The sequence below is a fragment of the Hemicordylus capensis genome, chromosome 2, assembly GCF_027244095.1.
Source record: "Hemicordylus capensis ecotype Gifberg chromosome 2, rHemCap1.1.pri, whole genome shotgun sequence".
Classification (NCBI taxonomy): domain Eukaryota; kingdom Metazoa; phylum Chordata; class Lepidosauria; order Squamata; family Cordylidae; genus Hemicordylus; species Hemicordylus capensis.
This window is the reverse complement of record NC_069658.1, coordinates 142626066-142644851: the sequence shown is the minus strand read 5'-3', so window position 1 is coordinate 142644851 and position 18786 is coordinate 142626066. Positions and strand designations below refer to the sequence as shown.

The 18786-nt window shown below is 42.0% G+C and overlaps 1 protein-coding gene across 1 annotated transcript; it reads right to left on the bottom strand.

Annotated features, from left to right (window-relative positions):
- Nucleotides 1-1516: 1516 nt before the first annotated feature.
- TMEM271 (transmembrane protein 271) lies at nucleotides 1517-18634 on the bottom strand. Its single transcript, XM_053289044.1, has 3 exons — nucleotides 10621-18634; nucleotides 8458-8528; nucleotides 1517-5363 (listed from the first exon to the last, which is right to left on the bottom strand). Exon 1 carries the CDS (start codon nucleotides 18632-18634, stop codon nucleotides 17540-17542), a length of 1095 nt encoding a protein of 364 aa, XP_053145019.1. The 3' UTR covers nucleotides 1517-5363; nucleotides 8458-8528; nucleotides 10621-17539.
- Between the last annotated feature and the right edge of the window lie 152 nt (nucleotides 18635-18786).

Below are 18786 nucleotides of genomic sequence, written 5' to 3'. Positions count from 1 at the left end.
CTCACTCACTCACTCAATCAATCAATCAATCAATCAATCAATCACTGGTGCAACGGTGTGTAACCCTTCTCTTCTTCCCTCCCACCCCTTCTGCTCTCCTTCTTCTTCTTTCCCTCTATCTCTCCTTTCTTCTCTTGCCTCCCCCAGCCAATGCTGAGGATGATTTTTGTAAAATACCAAATGTCAAAGAACATTAAATAAAATAAGATATGGTTTGTGGCAACAGCTATATTTTGGTACAAAAATATGTCTACTACAATTTAAAAACACACAAAACTATGATTAGCAACTACATAGGCGGATTATGGTGACTGGTACAGAGTAGGTTCTGTACCTACACTCCATGGGAGTGCACCTGGCTCAGCCATCATAGTTAACCCTTTAAGTACCATTGCCCGAGTCAGAAGAGCAAGTCCTTTGTGTACAATTCTTCCGCCTGCAGACTTTGTGCCTGTTTATGGATGGATCCCTGGAGGGGATAACAAAACCTACCAGTAGTTTACCAGGGTAAACATGCACCTGGAACCCTGTGGAAAGGTAGCAGCTGGGGTTGTGTGTGGCATTTTGATTGGGAAAATGGCCACTGGGAAAAGTCCTCCATTCAAAATTGCAGCTCTTGAGGCTATTCTTCAGTTTAGGAAAAACCGATTACATGAGCCTTTATCCAAGGCCCAGGGCAGATGGGACTATTGGAAAGAAAGGGAAGAAGCTGAATTATTGGTAGTCAGCTGTTAGATTGAGTAGTGTGAAGGGGTGCCTATGTGCATGGTAGAGAAACTGGAAATAGAGAAAGTATAGTACTGTAGAACAATAAAACCTGCAGATTTCCAAAGGTCTCAGCTTGTTAAGTAAATATAAATTGAATATATGGGACCTCAATTTACAAAAAACAACATACCTGGGGATACCAGATAATGGAACCAAACAAGGCACATCATTCCCATCATGTCTGTGAACTTCTCTGAGGCGTTTGGCTTGCTGTTTTTGGAGACAGAATGCTGGGCTAGATTTAGGGGCATAACTATAACTGAATGGATGGGTTCAAAGAATCTAGGGCCCCCAAGCTCCTGAGGGCCCCCAAGCTCCATTCCTCCCTGTTTTCTTCATGATCTCCCTTGCTCCAAGGGGGCGCCAAGGAGAGGGGTGAACACGGGCCCCCTCTCCAGCTACGCCCCTGGCTAGATTATCCTTGGCCTGATCAAGCAAGGCTGTTCTTAAATTCTTAAAATGTATGCCTATATATGCCTTAACAACTGTTCCCCAAACTGCCCAATTTATTTAGACATATTTTTGGTAATTTGGTTTTGAATTCATAGCACCACTTCACAGTTTTGATGGATACTGATACTTGAAGCAAATGCTGAAATAACCCACCCCCACCCCGCCCACCCCAAAACACATTTTGTAATAGAAAAGACAACACAAGGTCATATTCCTTACAATAACATGATTAGCTGTGGTTTCCAAAATGAGAAGCTATAATGAAGACCGCCAAGCTGTTTTTGTAGGATAATGCTATGCTTTAAAATGTTTTATTGATCCTAAAATTACAATATTAATGAATTACATTTTTTGAGGATCAATCGCCCAATAAAATGGCAAAAAGAAGAAAAGGTTTTACAAAATATATATGTAGATAAATTTCAGATACAAGAAGATGCCCTTTATCACATCAACCTTTAAAAGGAAATCTTTCCAGATGGTTAGACACTGATGCTGGGATTCAAAGAGCTCTCTGTGTGTGCTCAAGTTCTTTCATATTTGCCCCTTAATTTCCCATTTTGATTGGATCTTTTCACACCATGTCAGAAGTTGTTCTTGAAAGATCCCCCGAGTTTTGGGAGCAACTTACTGAATAGCCTGGGGCCTGTGATTTTATGGGGATGACCTCCAAAGCTCTGTTGCACATGAGGAACCTCCCCACATGATCCCTTTGACCCCCGCATTTGAAGCCTATCAGTTATACCAGCCACTAAAGTGCCTTTTGGTGACTGCCTTTTGGAAATCCTACAATGGAAAAAAACCTAAGAGGAGCAATTGTACTAATTCGATATATTTTATCCAGCATCCCATGTGCTTAAAAAAAAAAAAAAAAGATCTGGATGAACATCTAAAATTAAAATGCAGAAACAGAAGTAACATCTTTACACCAAGATGTTGGGATGTGTGGGAAATTTCTGATCTATTCAACAGACTGGTGACATTTTTCACAAATATTTGGAAGCCTAATCCTCTCTCTTATTTCACTGGGAACCTTCTACAAAGGGTATAGAGCTAATTAGGCTGCTGGTCAGTCACTCAATCTTCTACTCTCCATTGTCTTTACTTCTTTCCAGCTCCATGCAGAAGCAATAACACAAGGAACAGGGGTACAGCAAGGCTGAAGTGGGCCCAGGACCAAAAGTGAAATGGGCCCCTGCCCCCCACCTCTTCTTTGGAGAGGCAGGCGGGAGAGAGTGAAAAGCAAGCTGTTGCTCAGCCGGAGGGCCCCCTCTCCCTCAGGGGCCCAGGACATTTATCCCTCCATCCACCACTCTGTGCCCCTGGTGAGGAATGAAAGAGGAATTATCAAAGAGCAAGGTACACATTTTTTAACACCGATGTCAGCTTCAATTTTCAGAGACAAGATAAAAGCTTTGGCAGATACTGCCTAGAGATACACATATATCAGGCAGCATATAAATATGATAAATAAATGAATATAACAATACATTAGATTTCTGAGTTCTGCCTTGTTTATGGCCCAAACTCTGAAAGATGGTGACGTGTCCTTCTTGCTAAAATACAATTTGAAATCCTGGGCTAAGTTATCCTAAATTCTGCACCAAGATGGTGATCGGGGGGTGGGTGCGTTCTGTAAACTGAACACATTATGCCAATACAGCTAATTCTTGTATTTTGTTAGGCTGTATCTGCTGATCATGGTGAAGGCAATGAACTATTCAGAGCACCAAATCCCTCCATACCACCCTATCCCTGCGTGAACCTTGCCCTGGCTTTGGAGATTTTACCATTCACTTTACATCAAGAGTGCCACTCCAATGTATTGGAAAACCAAATCCCCCCATCAGCAGATGTTCAGGGGCCACACACACTCTTTCCTGCTTTCAGTTCTGACTGAAGTCCCAGCACAAATCCATCAATAACTTGAGTGAAGTATGGCAGGGTGCCCATAGGTCTCATTGTAAATCCAGAAAGGGCCTAATAACACCCCAACCCCCAGGCCTTATGCCTAAATTAAATTTTGTGACTTTTTTGTACTTGTGAAATCAGAATACACACACACACACACACACACACAGCCCTGACTCATAAAAGAGCTGTGCATACATAACATGCAATTTTATGCAGGTGGATATAGAATGGGGGGGGGGATGTAATTACTAGGGCTGCAATGTTTAATCACTTAATTCATTATATTAATTTATTTAAAAGGTATGCATAATTAATTGCACATCAGATTAAATTTTTTAAAATATTTTTAATACAAGTACTTACAAAGAACATGGGTAGCAGCTAGCACCATTTTAGAAAAAGTATTTCCCCCTTCTCTCTCTCTCTCTCTCTCTCTCTCTCATGCCTCTTTTAAGATGGTTTCAACTGTGTCACAAATCCTCTTCAGATGTTTGCCCCACATGTGACCACTGAATGCACAGATGTGGGAGAGGTATTGTTCTTGCTGGCCCCATCCCTGACATTAGTGCCCCACTGGCCTCACTCCACAGCCTTTACATGTTTGGCAGAAGATCCAGACGATGTTTTTATACATTTATCCTGAATACATGTATAAGTCGCTATCAGACTTTCCAGTGAATGTTTGGAGTTTGGGGGCATGGCCAGCAGAAATGCTGATTTTTGAGGCAGTGGTCTGGGGGGGCTGGCACAGGGCACAGTCTAACTCCTCCCTCCACACGTTCAGTAAAAATATGGGATGAGTATCTGAAGAAGGCTATGTATACCTGTCATCTTCTAAACCAAATAATCTATACTTTCACCCTTTTGCAACAATTGGTTTTGTACATATGCCAACATTTGCCGATTCAATGGATTAAAACTAATACAATTAACCAACTTAGATTTCTTTAATGAGGTGACAGTCCTAATAATTATAATTAGAAGATTTGGTTAGCGAAGCCTTTAATATAGTGAAGTCAAAAATCTTATCAGACTGGCTAGAAATCTGCAAGGGCTCAGTGAGTCTGCAAGATTTTAAAGGCCTTTTCATAAAAAAATGCTTGAGGTGGGGAGATTCCAAGCAACATACTAATTGCTACTGCACTGATATCATAAAGAAAATTATATCGTTGATCCGTGACCGTTGTTTTACACAACTTATCACAGTTGCATTTTCTATTACACAGTAAACATAATTGTGTGGATCAATCACAAAAAGCACATTAAGGCTACAACCTTGAGTATATTTACTCGGAAGTAAGTTCTAGTGATAACGATATTATTTACTTCCAAGCATGCATGCCTTAGCACTGAGATTCTTGATATAGATAGTCCTTGTCTCCATCTTATAACAATGCTTTATTCTCCCTCCAGCAGAGTCCAGCACCAGACTATTTTCAATCTAATCACAGTAAGTTTTTCACATACATTCTAACATTATTGCTTAATGAATAATGGTGATTTTCAAAAGCTGCTAAAATGGCTAACTCATGCTTTAATGATATTTGGGGACCATCTTTCTTTGTACTTATACATTTCTCATTGAGAAACAATAGAATACACTTAAGCATAATTATAAACATTAGTCACCTGAAATGTATGTATCCTGGGGGAAAAAGAAAACAAAACATGGCTTGTTCAGCTAATTTGCTTGCCTAACTTCTTATTTCTAAAATTGTATGTTCGCTTGACTAAGATGTGACAGTTTGTCATCTTTTTCTTACACTTGTTCAAATGAAGAATACATATCTGTTGATAAAACACTATTGAATTAAATCTAGAATAGCCATGTTAGTCTACTGCAGCAAAAATAATGAAGAGTCATGCAATACTTTCAAGATAAACATTTATTTTGTCATGAACTTTAATTGACAAGAGCCTACTTCAACAGACACAAGAAGTTGAGATGGTGGTGGAAATTTAGTACTAACTTGCAAGTGATGGATGTGCCTGAACTCATCTACAAAAGATGTCAACTCCTAGTGACTGAATCTGGTTCCCCTCATTTGCTTGACTCGTGTTTAGCATCTCTTCCAGTGTGTTTTCATTCTTTTAAGCTTGCCTTGGATAATGGGTTCTCCAGCTGCACTAGACCTGTGTGCATACAGGTTACGGTAGGTGTCCAACATTTGACAAATGCTGCCATTCACTTGTGAATGCTGACAATCCCAGATGCATTTCAAGGATGTCTGAAAATAGATTTTGCCATTATTTGGACATATATCAGTGAATGCTGACAACTATATTCAGATCACTGTTAGTCCGTGAGCCAGGCCCACAAATTTTGGCCATAGGTACCATTTCCGGGGATGAATGCGCATCATGATTTTTGGCAATATCTACCCCTCTTGCGATGGAAAACAGGAGATAACATGATTGCACTTACAGCTTTCTCTGTATGATCACTCCTTCTTTAGCCCTACCCACCAAACTATTAGGATAAAATTACAGTCATTTTTGCAGAGGAAGGTGTTGTGGTCAGAGTTAGGGTAACAATGAACAAATTGTTTTTCTCTCTCTCTCCATGTAAGGTCTTTGGAGGACATTCCTGCCAATTTTCATTTCAATTCATCTGACATCAAGGAAATTTTATAGTAGTTTTGTGCTTTTAAAGCTTTTTAAAGCTTTTTATTTGTTATTTATTTATTGAATTTATATACCGCCCAATATTGAAATCTCTAGGCGGTGTACAGAATTCAAACATGATATAAAATATAAAACATTTGAAATTCATAAAAAGATAAAAATCATAATAGATAAAAACACATTAAAATTCAAAAAATTTAAAACACCATTGCACATCTAGCCGTTGCAGGCCCAATGGCTAGGACCATAAAAGCATGACAACGCTCTGAACGCTGGAAGTACTGCAATGCTATCACCTATTTTCCATCTCTAGGTGTGTAGACCTTGTCAAATACCACAATCAGCATTTGTCCCCTCCAGATGGCATCAACCACCCCAGCTGGCTCATGCAATATGCCAACATTTATTAACTGACTGCTGAGTTTTCATAAAATTTGCCTGGGATGTCAGTACTCACCAATTTTTGACCACTATCATGTCAACTTTGCTGTCTACTTCACGCATCTGAGGAAGTAGGTTCTTGCCTATGAAAACTCATGCTGCAATATATTTGTTGCCCTTTTACTACTTGGTTGTTCTTTTTTGAAATAAAATCTGTTATACCACAGATTAGTAGTCCTGTTACTTCCGCGCAAAATTAATGGTCCTAGATGGCGAAGCGTATCCTCATGCACCTCAACAGATGCATCAAGTTGATGGCACTCAGTTGTGCAACAGCAGCTGTGAAGACACATCTCCCACGCTGAACTGTGGTTCATACTGGGGCTCATAAATTTTTCTATTAATGGCATGCCTAACTTCTATATATAGCTGCTATTCTCTTTCTTTTTACCAATGAACTAAGTAATGTGGTCCTGATGACTTTCCTGTCATTTTTGCCTGTCACTAAAATAAGCTCCTTTAGTATGTGCAATACACCCCCCTTAAAAAAAAAAGGGAAATACTGAATTCTAAAATAAAAGTTTACAGTAAATGCTAGCAAGAGAACAAGGTAGTACTATGAATGATAACAATCTCTTGAAACTTTACTGTGAAAACTAACCTTAATTAATACTTGAGTGTAACAGGTAGCTCTCTTGACTTCCCATTTTTCCCTGAGCACTGATCTTTGGAACAAATGGCATTTTAAAATAATTTAATTATGATCCCTAAAATAGCCGCCTTACATAAGGTATTTGTGTAAATGAAAGTAAAGTAAAAAGTTGAGGCAAAACTCCCTTTGACTATATATGGCCATATTTTATTAAACTTTGTGCCTAAACCTTTTCCTACTACACCAGAGTTGGAAAATCTTCTTCATCTGTATATTTAAACAAGCAAAAGACAGGGCACAACTCAGCCAATTTAAAGAGTTGTAATTTTTACTGATTTAAACACGGGAGATGCAAGAATGTGCTTCACTCTCAGGTGAAAAGCAGTGGGACTGCTTAACTTTGGCTGAGTTGTGACTATGACTGGTGGTATCTCTGTGCCCAGTTACTCATATAAGAATCTTCTTAATAGTCAGAATGTGTAGCACTGTTCATACTTGTTGCATCATTCATACACTGCTGACATGTTACATAGTCTTATCTCGATGTGTCCAATGAGCCCATGCTGCTGCAGTGCTAAGGAAGCGCTGGTAGCCTTGCGCAACAGCACAAGTGTGCAAATACTTAAAGCTGCAAACTTCTCTTGTTTCCAATCAAAGTTGCCTTTCCAAAGTGCAGGTGAACAACTTTAAGTATTTGCACAAGACTGCCAGCACTTCCTTAGATGCCTGTAGCAGTGCAGGCCGACGAGAAATGCCAGCATAAGACTGTACAAAGTGTCAACCACTGTCTTTATGTAGCACAAATGACAGGGACGGTTATCTCCATCTGGTTAGCTACTGCTGATAGAGCACTGGATCAAATTGGCACTTGGTCCAGTCCTGCACAAGCAGTTCTTACGAAGCATAAAGAGTACACTGCATCTAAAGTGAAGCACATATTGTTCCACTGAGTTCTGTGGGAGAGTTAAGCACATTTAACCCTCTCTCGCTGAAAAGGACTTAAAATACTTAACTCCCTGTCACCACAAAATCCCGGAGATGGGTCAATGTGCACAGCAAAATATTTCTTTTAAACTGATCTTGAATAAAACATTTTTAGAATGCATATCTGGTGAATTCAAAGTGGAGACATGGTTTGTTCTTCTTTGTACATAATGACCACAATCCAGCTTCAGTAAACCATGAGTAAGTTCCATTCAAAATGAACTCACGTTAGTCATGACAAAAAACCCATTCCATTGTTTTCAGTGAGACTAAGTTGTGACTAATAATTGTTATATTGTGCCCAATATGTTCCCAGTAATTACAATTTTAAGCATGTGCAGAGATTTCTTGGCTCCCTCCTATGAATGGGGCAGTGCTCTATGCACACAGGAAATTTCCTTGATAGAAAATAGAAGAAAAAACTCTGCCTGTGAGGCTTCTGCTTTTGTCCATTATTTCAGTTTTTGTATAGAAATTAATTAGGGCTGAGGTTTCTGAAACAAAAATAGCATGCACAGCATGTTCACACAAACTTAATTTGCTCTGGTTTTAAATTAAGAAGCATAGACTTAGCACAAGCCTCCAGATAATTCTCCCCAAAAAGCCCGGTTGAAATGAATGGGAGCTGTGCATGAGCACAGCAATTTAGACTAATGGAATAGTTCTCACAAACAGCTTACCTTCAGTTCAGTGGGGCTTGCTTGCCCAGAGTACTTCCCAGTGGATTATTCAACTGGCTTTTTTTTCTTCTCTGAGTGTGATATGAATGTAGGTATTAAGAATCTTGGTGGAATCATGGCAACTGATATGCAGTTAATAAAAGGGGTGGGGTGGGGAACAGAACGTCATAGGAACATAGGAAACTGCCATATACTGAGTCAGACCATGGGTCTATCTAGCTCAGTATTGTCTACACAGACTGGCAGCGGCTTCTCCAAGGTTGCAGGCAGGAATCTCTCTCAGCCCTATCTTGGAGATGCTGCCAGGGAGGGAGCTTGGAACTTTCTGCTCTTCCCAGAGCGGCTTCATCCCCTGAGGGGAATATCTTGCAGTGCTCACACATGAAGTCTCCCGTTCATATGCAACCAGGGCAGACCCTGCTTAGCTATGGGGACAAGTCATGCTTGCTACCACAAGACCAGCTCTCCTCTCCTAGGACGTCTAGGACAGGATTTCTCAAACTTGGTTACAGTGAGCTTCCCTGAGACCAGAAACAGACTGAGGTCATTCACGTAATCAACAACTATATTCTACCTGTGTTTGGGAGCTGTGTGTGCTCCCAATTTTTGGTTGTGTGGAAGCGAGGTAGGAGGAAAAGCTACCCAGGTTTTTCTCCTGCCTTGCTTCCATGCAACTGGAAATTGGGAGCACACACAGCTCCACAATCCGGGTAGGATGCAGTTTTTGACTGTGTGAATGACCTCATTATTTGAGTTATTCTCAAGCAAGTACTGCAATAAAACAAAAAGAAAGCTGGTGCTAAGTTGTAAACCACCCAGAGACATAAGTTTTGGGCGGCATAGAAATATGTTAAATAAATTAAATAAATAAAGTGTACAAAGTTAGAAATCTCCTGTTTTTGCAGTCTGTTTGAGACTCAAAGCATTTAACAGGCTACAGCTGAAGTGGCTTCAAACCTGGACAGACCATAGGCCTCATCTAGTTCAGAACTAGTTCTGAGTAGCAGCACCTCTCCCAGGTCTTAGGCAGGTCTTTCCCAGCCCAGCCACCTCTGATCATTTTAGTTGGAAATGCCAGGGATTGCGCTTAGGACTTTCTGCACGCAAAGTGTGTGTGTGCACAACAACGGAGCTATGGCCTCTCCTCAACAGGTTTGGTGAGTAACACATTGTTCAGGTCTGTGACAAAACATTAAAGGCTCTGCTTAGAGAGTCCCTGGCCCATGGTAAGGTGCAGGACTATATTGGTTAGAGAAATCCCAGGGAGAAAACAGGGGGCGGGGAACCTATTTTTCAACAGAGAATTGGCTTTGTTGCCCTTCAGTACAGAGTTGGCAAGGATCATAGCCACCAGTATTTCTTGGTTGTTTTGTTTGTTAGGGGAGCAAATCTATAAGGTTTTTCTTGGCCTAATCAAGATTGACAAAAATACTGGGATGATAATGAGATTAAGGAAGAACTTGTGACTTCCTCAGCTATGGCTTACATTTGCTGTTCTGAGAATCATAACTGAATACCCAATATATGCTCTGAATAAGTTACTACGGCAGAGAGGGAGGATTATGGCATAAATCATTTGTATACAAGGCTACCTCTTTCTCCTGACAGGAATGTCCCATTATTTAATGAATCCCCTTTCTCTATTTCCCTCCTTCTGGGTATCCCCCTCTTGCTGCAACACCCAAAACATCTAACTTCAACAAACAACTGAAAAATCCACCAAGTCTGTGACTATGCCTACTAGTTTGGCTTATTCCCTCCTGAAATAAGACTATGGCCCATTGATTATGTGGGTATGGGGAAATCATGCTGTTGGAATTAGATCAAGGCTAGTACAAACTAGAGATGTGTGAATCGATATGACCCGAATCTGGTTGATTCGGGTGATTTGAGCTTGAAACGAATCTGCCCAGACACTCCTGGCAAAATTTGAGCTCGAATCAAATCGTGCCAGATTTGACTCCAATTGATTCGAGATTCGGGTTCCTCCTATTAATTCCCCCAGATTCTCAGCTTTCTTTTAAAAAAAGAAAAGCTAAGCTCTAGCTCTTGTAGAAGCGGAGTTATGACGCAAAACATGAGGTCACTATTTTTCAAGTGTTTGGATTCTTTGGCGTATAATAACTTTTCCTCAATGAATCCCTATGAGGATTCATTACACACCTTCATTTCTTCTATTCATTGTGACTGTCTTTGGACAGTGCCAACTGTCAACTGCCATGTGCCAACTACACCCACCCCCCACCCACAAGGCAGTGGTGTACTACTCAATTCATGTTCTAGGAATTTTTTCAAGCGTTTATAGACTCTTTGGTGTCTCATAACCTTTCCTCATAATGAATCCCTGTCAGGATTCATCACACACCCAAGAGTCTAAACACCTCAAAAATTCCTAAAATATAAACTGAATACCCCAGTGGCTTGTGGGTTGGGGGATAGTTGGAACATGGGATGCCACAAATTCCTGACCCACAAAGCAGTGGGATCAAAATAATCAGAAGAAATGAAGGTGTGCAATGAATCCTCATAGGGATTCATTATGAGGAAAGGTTATTATACAACAAAGAATCTAAACACCTGAAAAATAGTGACCACATATCTTGCTCCATAACTCTACTTCTACAAGGGCTGCTAGAGCTTAGCTTTTTTCTTTAAAATTAAAGCTGGGGATCCATGTTAGGGTTAGGGATAAGGCAACTTTGAATCCCCATTATTTCCTATGGTGGAAAATGTACAAAATCAGTAAAAACTTTTTTAAAAATCAAAAATCAACCAAATGCCCCACTGCCTTCAATTTTGGGTGGTATGGGGCACCTGTGGGGACCTACCCACCAATCTGGTGCTCCTAGGACCTTCAAAGTGGGATGAATAGATCTGAATCAAAATCAAATAGAATCCAACTTGAATAGAATCTGATCAGATTCGAGTTTGCAGATTTGAGTTGGAATAGAATCTGGCTGAATTGCAAAAAATCAATTTGTGCACATCCCTAGTACAAACAGCAAACTAAGGCTATAGTCATCTCCCCCCACACACACACACACCTGCAAGAGTTAAAGATACTATATTATAGGCATTGTTGCTCATGATGTGTACATTCATCCCATTGTCATTGCTATCAACAGACTTTATAGTGTTTTTTGGTTAGTATTTCAAAAACCTACATCTGTTTGTGCAGTGACAATAGCAGCACCAAGGAAACTGGCAACAATGTCTACATCATATCACCTTGAACTCTCTTGAGAACTTTTACTTGTTTCAGCCTGAAAGCAAAGAGACATCTTTTAAAGCGGTGATTCTTTTAGCAGGGGGAGGGCAACTGGCTCTATCCAACCCCAGCACAGTATCCCTCCAGTGGCTGTTGCTGGTGTCTACCTTATGTTTCTTTTTTAGATTGTGAGCCCTTTGGGGACAGGGGACCATCTTATTTATGCATTATTTATTTTTCTATGTAAATCGCTTGTAGAATTTTGTTGAAGAGCGGTATATAAATATTTGTAGTAGTAGTGGTAGAAGAAGAAAAAGAGGAAGAAGAAGATTTTAGCATATTCTGAACTGGATCCAAGGGCCCAAGGCAGCAGTTTCAATGCCTAATGTCTTCCTTAAAAACACAACTCCCAAACAATTCAGTCTAGGGCATCCGTTTTGAGCCCTATTGATCTAGAATAGGTTGCTCTTAAATACATGCATGCATGCCTCAATAATCTGCAGTACAATGTTCAAAACTGTTCTGGTAGGTTGAGCCCCAGGGATCTTTGTATGAATCTTGCTATGAAATTTAGGGAGTAAACCAGTCCTACAATAATGCGCATTAATTGTCCCCTTTGCTAAACAGGGTTTGCTTTGGATTGCATTTGGATGGGTGACTACATGTGGGTGCTGTCTGCTGTAAGAGATTCCCCTTAGGGGATGGGGCCATAGCTCAGTGGCAGAGCATCTGCCTTGCATGCCAAAAGTTCCATGTTCAATCCCTGGTATCTCCAAGTAAGGCTGGGAAAGGCCCCTTCCTGAAACCTTGGAGAGCCGCTGCCAGTCAGTGTAAGCAATACTGAGCTGACTCTGTCTGAGGCAGCTTCCTATGGTCTAAATTGGTATAAGGCAGCTTCCTGTGTTCACTTCAGATTGTAGGTGTGAGTTCCTATGAATGAATACTCTTCCACATCAAAAATAGTCAACAGGAGTTCTAGTCTAGCCATAGTCATCCACGCTGCTTCCAGCAGCATGGGTTGTGTGGGTGCGCGGCTTGCGAGCCACAGGGGCAATGAGCAATCATCTGGGAGAAGGGAGGTTGAACCTGCCTTCCCCCATGCCCAGCCAGTTGTGTAAATAACCCCACTGTATTTACCTGAATCCAAGACTAGGTTTCTTGATGTTATAAACTAGGTTGTCATCTTAAATTCAGAGCCTTCTTTTCTTTCAGGTAAATAGAGTATATGTATTTTTAAGGGGGTCATCTTAAATTCAGGGTCATCTTCGAGTCGGGTAAATATGGGTTTATTTCCTGTGAGGGGATTTGTGTGTGTGTATGGAAGAGCATTCAGTCACATGAGCCCCCCCTGCAGTCTGAAGTGAAACAGTCCAGACAAAGGTTCACCTCCTCATGAGCTGCTTGTGAGAACCAGGTTTTTTAAAAAACAACAACACATCATTCCTATTAGGAATAATAGGAGTAGGATTAGTGCCAGTGAAATGAATGCAAGATTCATTAATGGAAGATTCAAACACGATGGAAACCACTATACCTGCACTTCACCTTGCTGAAGCCAGGCTAATTGAACCAGATGGGGTTAAAGACCCATTTAAATGTGACAGATCCTCTACGTTGATAGCACTTTCATGTAGGAAAAAGCATGCAAAACTGTGTGCATGCTTCCCGCCTCCCGCTCCACACCAGTGCTATCCATATAGAAAATTCATCAAGTTAGAAGCACTCCCAGCTTAGACCTGGTCTATGAACAGCTCATCATGAGGTAAAACTGCTTCTGGACTATACTACTTCAGACAGCTGTTGGGGGATTATCTGCCTCAGCACTCTTTTGTTAAAAAAACACCGTCAAAAACTCACTACCACCTACATATAGAAAAGTGGCATGTCCAAGAAAAGCTACTCTAATATTCTTCTCCTTCCTGTTGTCTGGTTTTCTGTGTGCAGGTTTTTAAATACCTATATGGAGGAGCATTCAATCATGTATTCTTTACTTGCAATTTGTAGTGGTATGGTCCATGAACAGTTTTAATCATGTGATGAGCTGTTTGTGAAACCTCATTTTATTTTATTTTATTTTAATATGCCAGTATGAATAGCATATTATTCACCTTTAACTTTTATATATGAAATAGTATGTGGTGTGAACTTTTAAAAAGAACTTAGCTTGCCTTATTCAGATACTTAATAGGAATTTCAAACCTTAATTTAGGCACCAGTCTGCTGTACAAAAATCCTGGCCATATATATTGAAGTCATTCACACAATCAAAAACTGTGTTCTATCTAGGTTTGGGAGCTGTGTGTGCTCCCAACTGTCGGTTGTGTGGAAGCCAGTTAAGAGGAAAGCCTGGGTTGCTTTTCCTCCTATCTTGCTTCCACCCAGGGGGGTTACTATAATAGGGCAAGGGGAGACAGTTGTCTGGGGGGGCACTGCCTTGGGGGGGGTCCCAGAGGCAAGTCACATGACTGACTCCCCCAGCCGCGCACCCACCCGGGCTTCCTTCAGTTGTATTCATCCTCTGAAATTGATGCGAGTGTTAAGACCTGGAGCTACCAGAACAGCATGTTTTTCTCTAGTACCATTAAATAACTTGCATCATCCACAATTTACAAAACCTTTTTAAAAATAATTTAGGATGATGTTCTATATAAAACACAGGGTTTTTTTAATATATATAGATAGATTTTACTATGCTTTTTGTTACCACTATTCAGCTTCATTTAAGATTTCTTTACTTCATGAGCTGAGCTTCAGTGGGTGGGGGACATTTTAAAATCTTGTATCTGGGCCCACTGTAATCTTGCTACACCCCTACTTCCACACAATCACTTCTACCCAGGTTTTCCGCTAACCTTGCTTCCACACAACCGAAAACTGGGAGCACACACAGCTCCCAAACCTGGGTAGAACACAGTTTTTGATTGTGTGAATGACCTCATTATCTAACATACTGCCTCAATAAGCGCTGTAGGTAAGGGAACTCTTCTTCTGAAAGCCCCCGTTAAATGGATGGAAGGTGTGCAAAAGTACAGCCAGCCTGTTCCACAACTCCCATTCACTTCAAAGAGACCTGTGTCAGAGAAGTTCCTGATACCCCAAAACTCTCCAACAATCCTCTGAGACTAAGAATTTATACCAATCTTACCAAAGAACCAAAAATTACACCTCTTTAGACTTTTGCACTAGGTAAGCATTGTGCTTGCTCTCTGCAAGGGAGAGAATTTTACTCCATGATGAATAATATAACTGTAGTTCTACCATTCTAAAATTTGAAGCTACGTAGTGAGTTAGTTGCTTTTAATCCAGTTATCTAAGAGAAAGATTGTATGTTGAGTTCTTAAAGATATAGTTTTAAATCTGTTTTAAATGTTCTAAGGCATTCTGTATTTTAGGTTTATACAAAGTGTGCAAGTTAAATCAACTTCACATAACAAAATAGTGCAGAGAGGCTTTCACCACTGTTGGGTTGATTTTTCTTTTTTAATCTAAGGCTGCAAATTTACTTTGTTCAGCTCCTTAATTAAAAATAATCTTCTGTACATCACAAAAATAGGAGAAAACTGTTTTCCTTTAGCACTGACTCTACTGATAATGCTCTCATTCCACAGAAGGCTCCAACCTAAATGATTATTATTAATTATTATTTAGATAGTGCCACCAGTGTACATGGCACTTTACAAAGCAATATCCGCAAAAGACAGGTCCCTGCTCCGAGGAGCTTAATGAAGGGGTTGGCGTTTTAATGGAATTCTCTTTCCGTACATATTAGTTAGAATAAGAAGTGAATAATATGGGCTGAAGTGTAACTCTTTCATTCTCTTATACATTTCAGAATTAAGCCTGCCTTTTTCACCAGTATTCCAAAGTGATTCCTTTAATTACTTATATAATTCCTTGTGCTTTCTCTTTCCATTGATATTCTCTTGCAGACCTAGGGCTAAACCACACATGATGCAGGAGATCAGTCATCAGATTTCATAGCATTTCTTTCTTTTTATTTACTTTCAGCTTTAAAACAGGTACAGGAGGCTCCAAATGTGAGCAGAGCAGTTGTGCTGAGGGGCATGTTTAATCCTGTTCTCTTCTGCACCATTCCCCCAATCTAAATTTCACCCTCCTTGCCCCCATGAAGCTGCTATTGGTTGCACAAAGGGAAAATACAGTATCCCCCCCCACACCAGCTCTGGGAGGGTTCAAATGTGGGAAATTGCACTGGGAGAAAGGGTTAAACACTGACTCTACCAGCACTAATGCTCTGACCAAATTTGGAGCCACCTGCATATGTTTTAAAGTTTTAAAAAATGGTAAGATCCAATCACAGATTTTCCACATTGCATTTGGTTTGGCTCTAATAGGGCATTTTTGGTAAAACTTCTAAAATATCCAGTTGAAGGTTTATTCACTACAATCTGAATATGTCATTTTGTGCAGTATTATTTTCAACCTCCACCTGTGGAATTTTCTCATTTCAAATGGATGTTGAATATGGTTGTTAAAACATACCTCAAAAGGAGTTTTGTTGTGAACATCCATTAAGGCTGTTTAAAGCATATATATCTATATTTAAATAAAAACTTAATATTCAAGCTTCTCAGATTGATTAATTGGTAACACTAAAATGAAACTACTTACAAGAGTAACTGGCTGTACTTGTACAAAATAGGATTAAACTGTTTTAAAAACAAAAACAAAAATAAATATAAGCCCTGCTTTGCATTAAAAACACAGAACCTGTTTACAAAAAGGAATGTATGAGACATTTGGACTTTCTTTCTATTCTGTATAGCGTTTCTATTTTAGTAAAGGAACTGATTGCAATGACTTTACCAAACATTTTCACTATAGACTTTTTGAAAGCTTTTACAGTAAGAAATTATCAACAAAAAGCAGGCACATTAGTGTACAAAAATGTTGCTGTTGATTTCCCCCCCTCCTTTGAAAGTGCAGGTTTATCATGTGCATCTTACAAGACCAACAATGGTTTGAACTCTCACTAAATTTTAAATGTAACATAAAATCTTCCAGGAATACTGTAAACGTAAGATTTTGTTCAAAACTGCTCTCAATCACTCTTCATGGTTAGAAATAGATCTGCTTGAGAAAGAAAGACGCTTCCTTACATCTTTTTGTTGTTCTGGCTGGTTCTCTTAATGATACAATTTTGCACTCTTAAAGCTGAGGATATCATGAAGATTCATTTGAAAGGGTGAGGGGAAGACAGGCTGATTCATTAAAACAGAAAATCCAAGCCCAATATGACTGCGGGAGCCAACCCTGAAATATTCACCATTCAACCAATAACTGGAGAAGAGACAGATGAAAGATTCCACCAAACCATAATGGTAAATTAAAAAGGTAGCTCTAGCCATTTTTAGGGAACACCAGAGAAAATGCATTTTGCTTAAGCCTCTGGTAGATAACTATATATTTTAGTGATAGAACCAAAAGGAGCAGAGGAAAGAGAAATCTTGACAAGATCATAGTGGAGTAACCCCCAACAGGTGGCAGAACATTGGCAACTTTCTCAAACTCTGTTCAAGATTTTTCCATCAAAGAGGTGATGAAGGGGAAATGTGCCTGATCCTCAGAGAAATGAAGCCAAAGAGATTTTGACCAATGTTTCAACTTGCCACTGGATCCAGAGGAACAGCACACACCAGCCTGGACTCATTCTAGGTAGCTCTCTCACATCTGCCTCTTTTGACAGGTTCTTGGAAGAGTCTGTGTTGCCCATTATTTTGGCCTCACCTTGTGCTACTGGTCCTGCTAATAAAGTGTAAGTGTCTTGCCCGCTTTGGCCTAGTTCACCTTCTACCCCTCTCAGTCTAGCTGGCTGATTGTCAGTGCAGGTTTCCAAGGGGCACTGACCTGTGCCTAGATGCGGTTGGCACAGGACTCCCTGGGGTAGATCTCTTCGTAGGCAGGAGGCTGCTCGTTGGGCAGCGGGTAGCAATAGGGGTAGGATATGTGGAGATCGGGGTCCATGGGCGAATAGCCAGGCAACTCGATGGAGGGGTGACCTCCACAGTGCACCTCCACACCAGCCTCGTCGAACACGTGGAAGACGCCGACGTTGATGTAGGAGACGGCTTGGAAGGAGCAGTCGCCCCCAGGGGACAGATCGGGGTCCTCGCTGGAGAAAATGGAGCCTTGGCTCTGGCGCTGAGGCCGTCGCCCACCGCCTGAGCCGCCACCGCCAACAACGCCGGGCCCCCTGCGCCTTCTCCGACGGCCACCCCCAAGGTGATGCTCGTGCCTGCGACGACGCTGTCGGCGCAGCCCGCGTTGCTGGGCAGCCTTGTAGTTCTTGACCAGCAGCAGGTTGAGAAGCCCCAAGAGGCACTCCAGGGCGTTGAAGATGGTGGAGATGACCAAGCCGCGCTGGTAGTCCCGCAGCTTCTGACAGCGCAGCGCTGCCGCCGAGCCGTCGGGGCTCCCCGCAGGCCTCGCTCGCGCGGGCGCTGCTCCTCCTCCGGCCTGCAGGAGGCAGTAGTGAGAGTATTTTTTCTCCACCAGTGACACCGTATCGCCGTCGATGACGGCCCCGGCGAAGGCGCTCAGCACGCCTAGCATGAAGACCAGTACCCCCAGCAGCAAGAAGTTCTGTCGCCCGCCTGGGGGCGTCTTGGGCGACGGCTGGGGCTGTTGCTGAGAGTCTCCGGTGACCGGTACCGCCACGACTTCGCTCCCCACGCGCCCTTGGTGGTGCGCTCCGCCTGCGCCCTCGCCGGGAGCGGCGGCGTCCGGCTGGCGGCAGCAAAAGAGCGCGGAGCCCAGCAGCGAGAGGCCAGCGGCCAGCAGCAGCCCCGAGTAGAAGGCGCCGGCGGCGGTGCCAAGGCGGAAGGGCTCCCCCTTGAGTTCGGAACCCAGCGAGAAGCACTTGAGGCCCACGGCGGCGGCGCTCAGCGCGCAGGCGAGCAGGAGGCAGCTGGAGAGCGCGGCGCAGGCTCCCCGGACACTCCACTTCATCCTCCGCGTCTCCTCCGCCGCCTGCGCCTCCTCCTCCTCCTCCCTGCCTCGCCTCCTCCGCCTCCCACCGCCTGCGCCTCCTCCTCCTCCTCCTTCGCCTCCCTCCTGTCCTCATCCTCCCGTGTCCTCCTCGGCGCCGGCGGCCTTTGCCG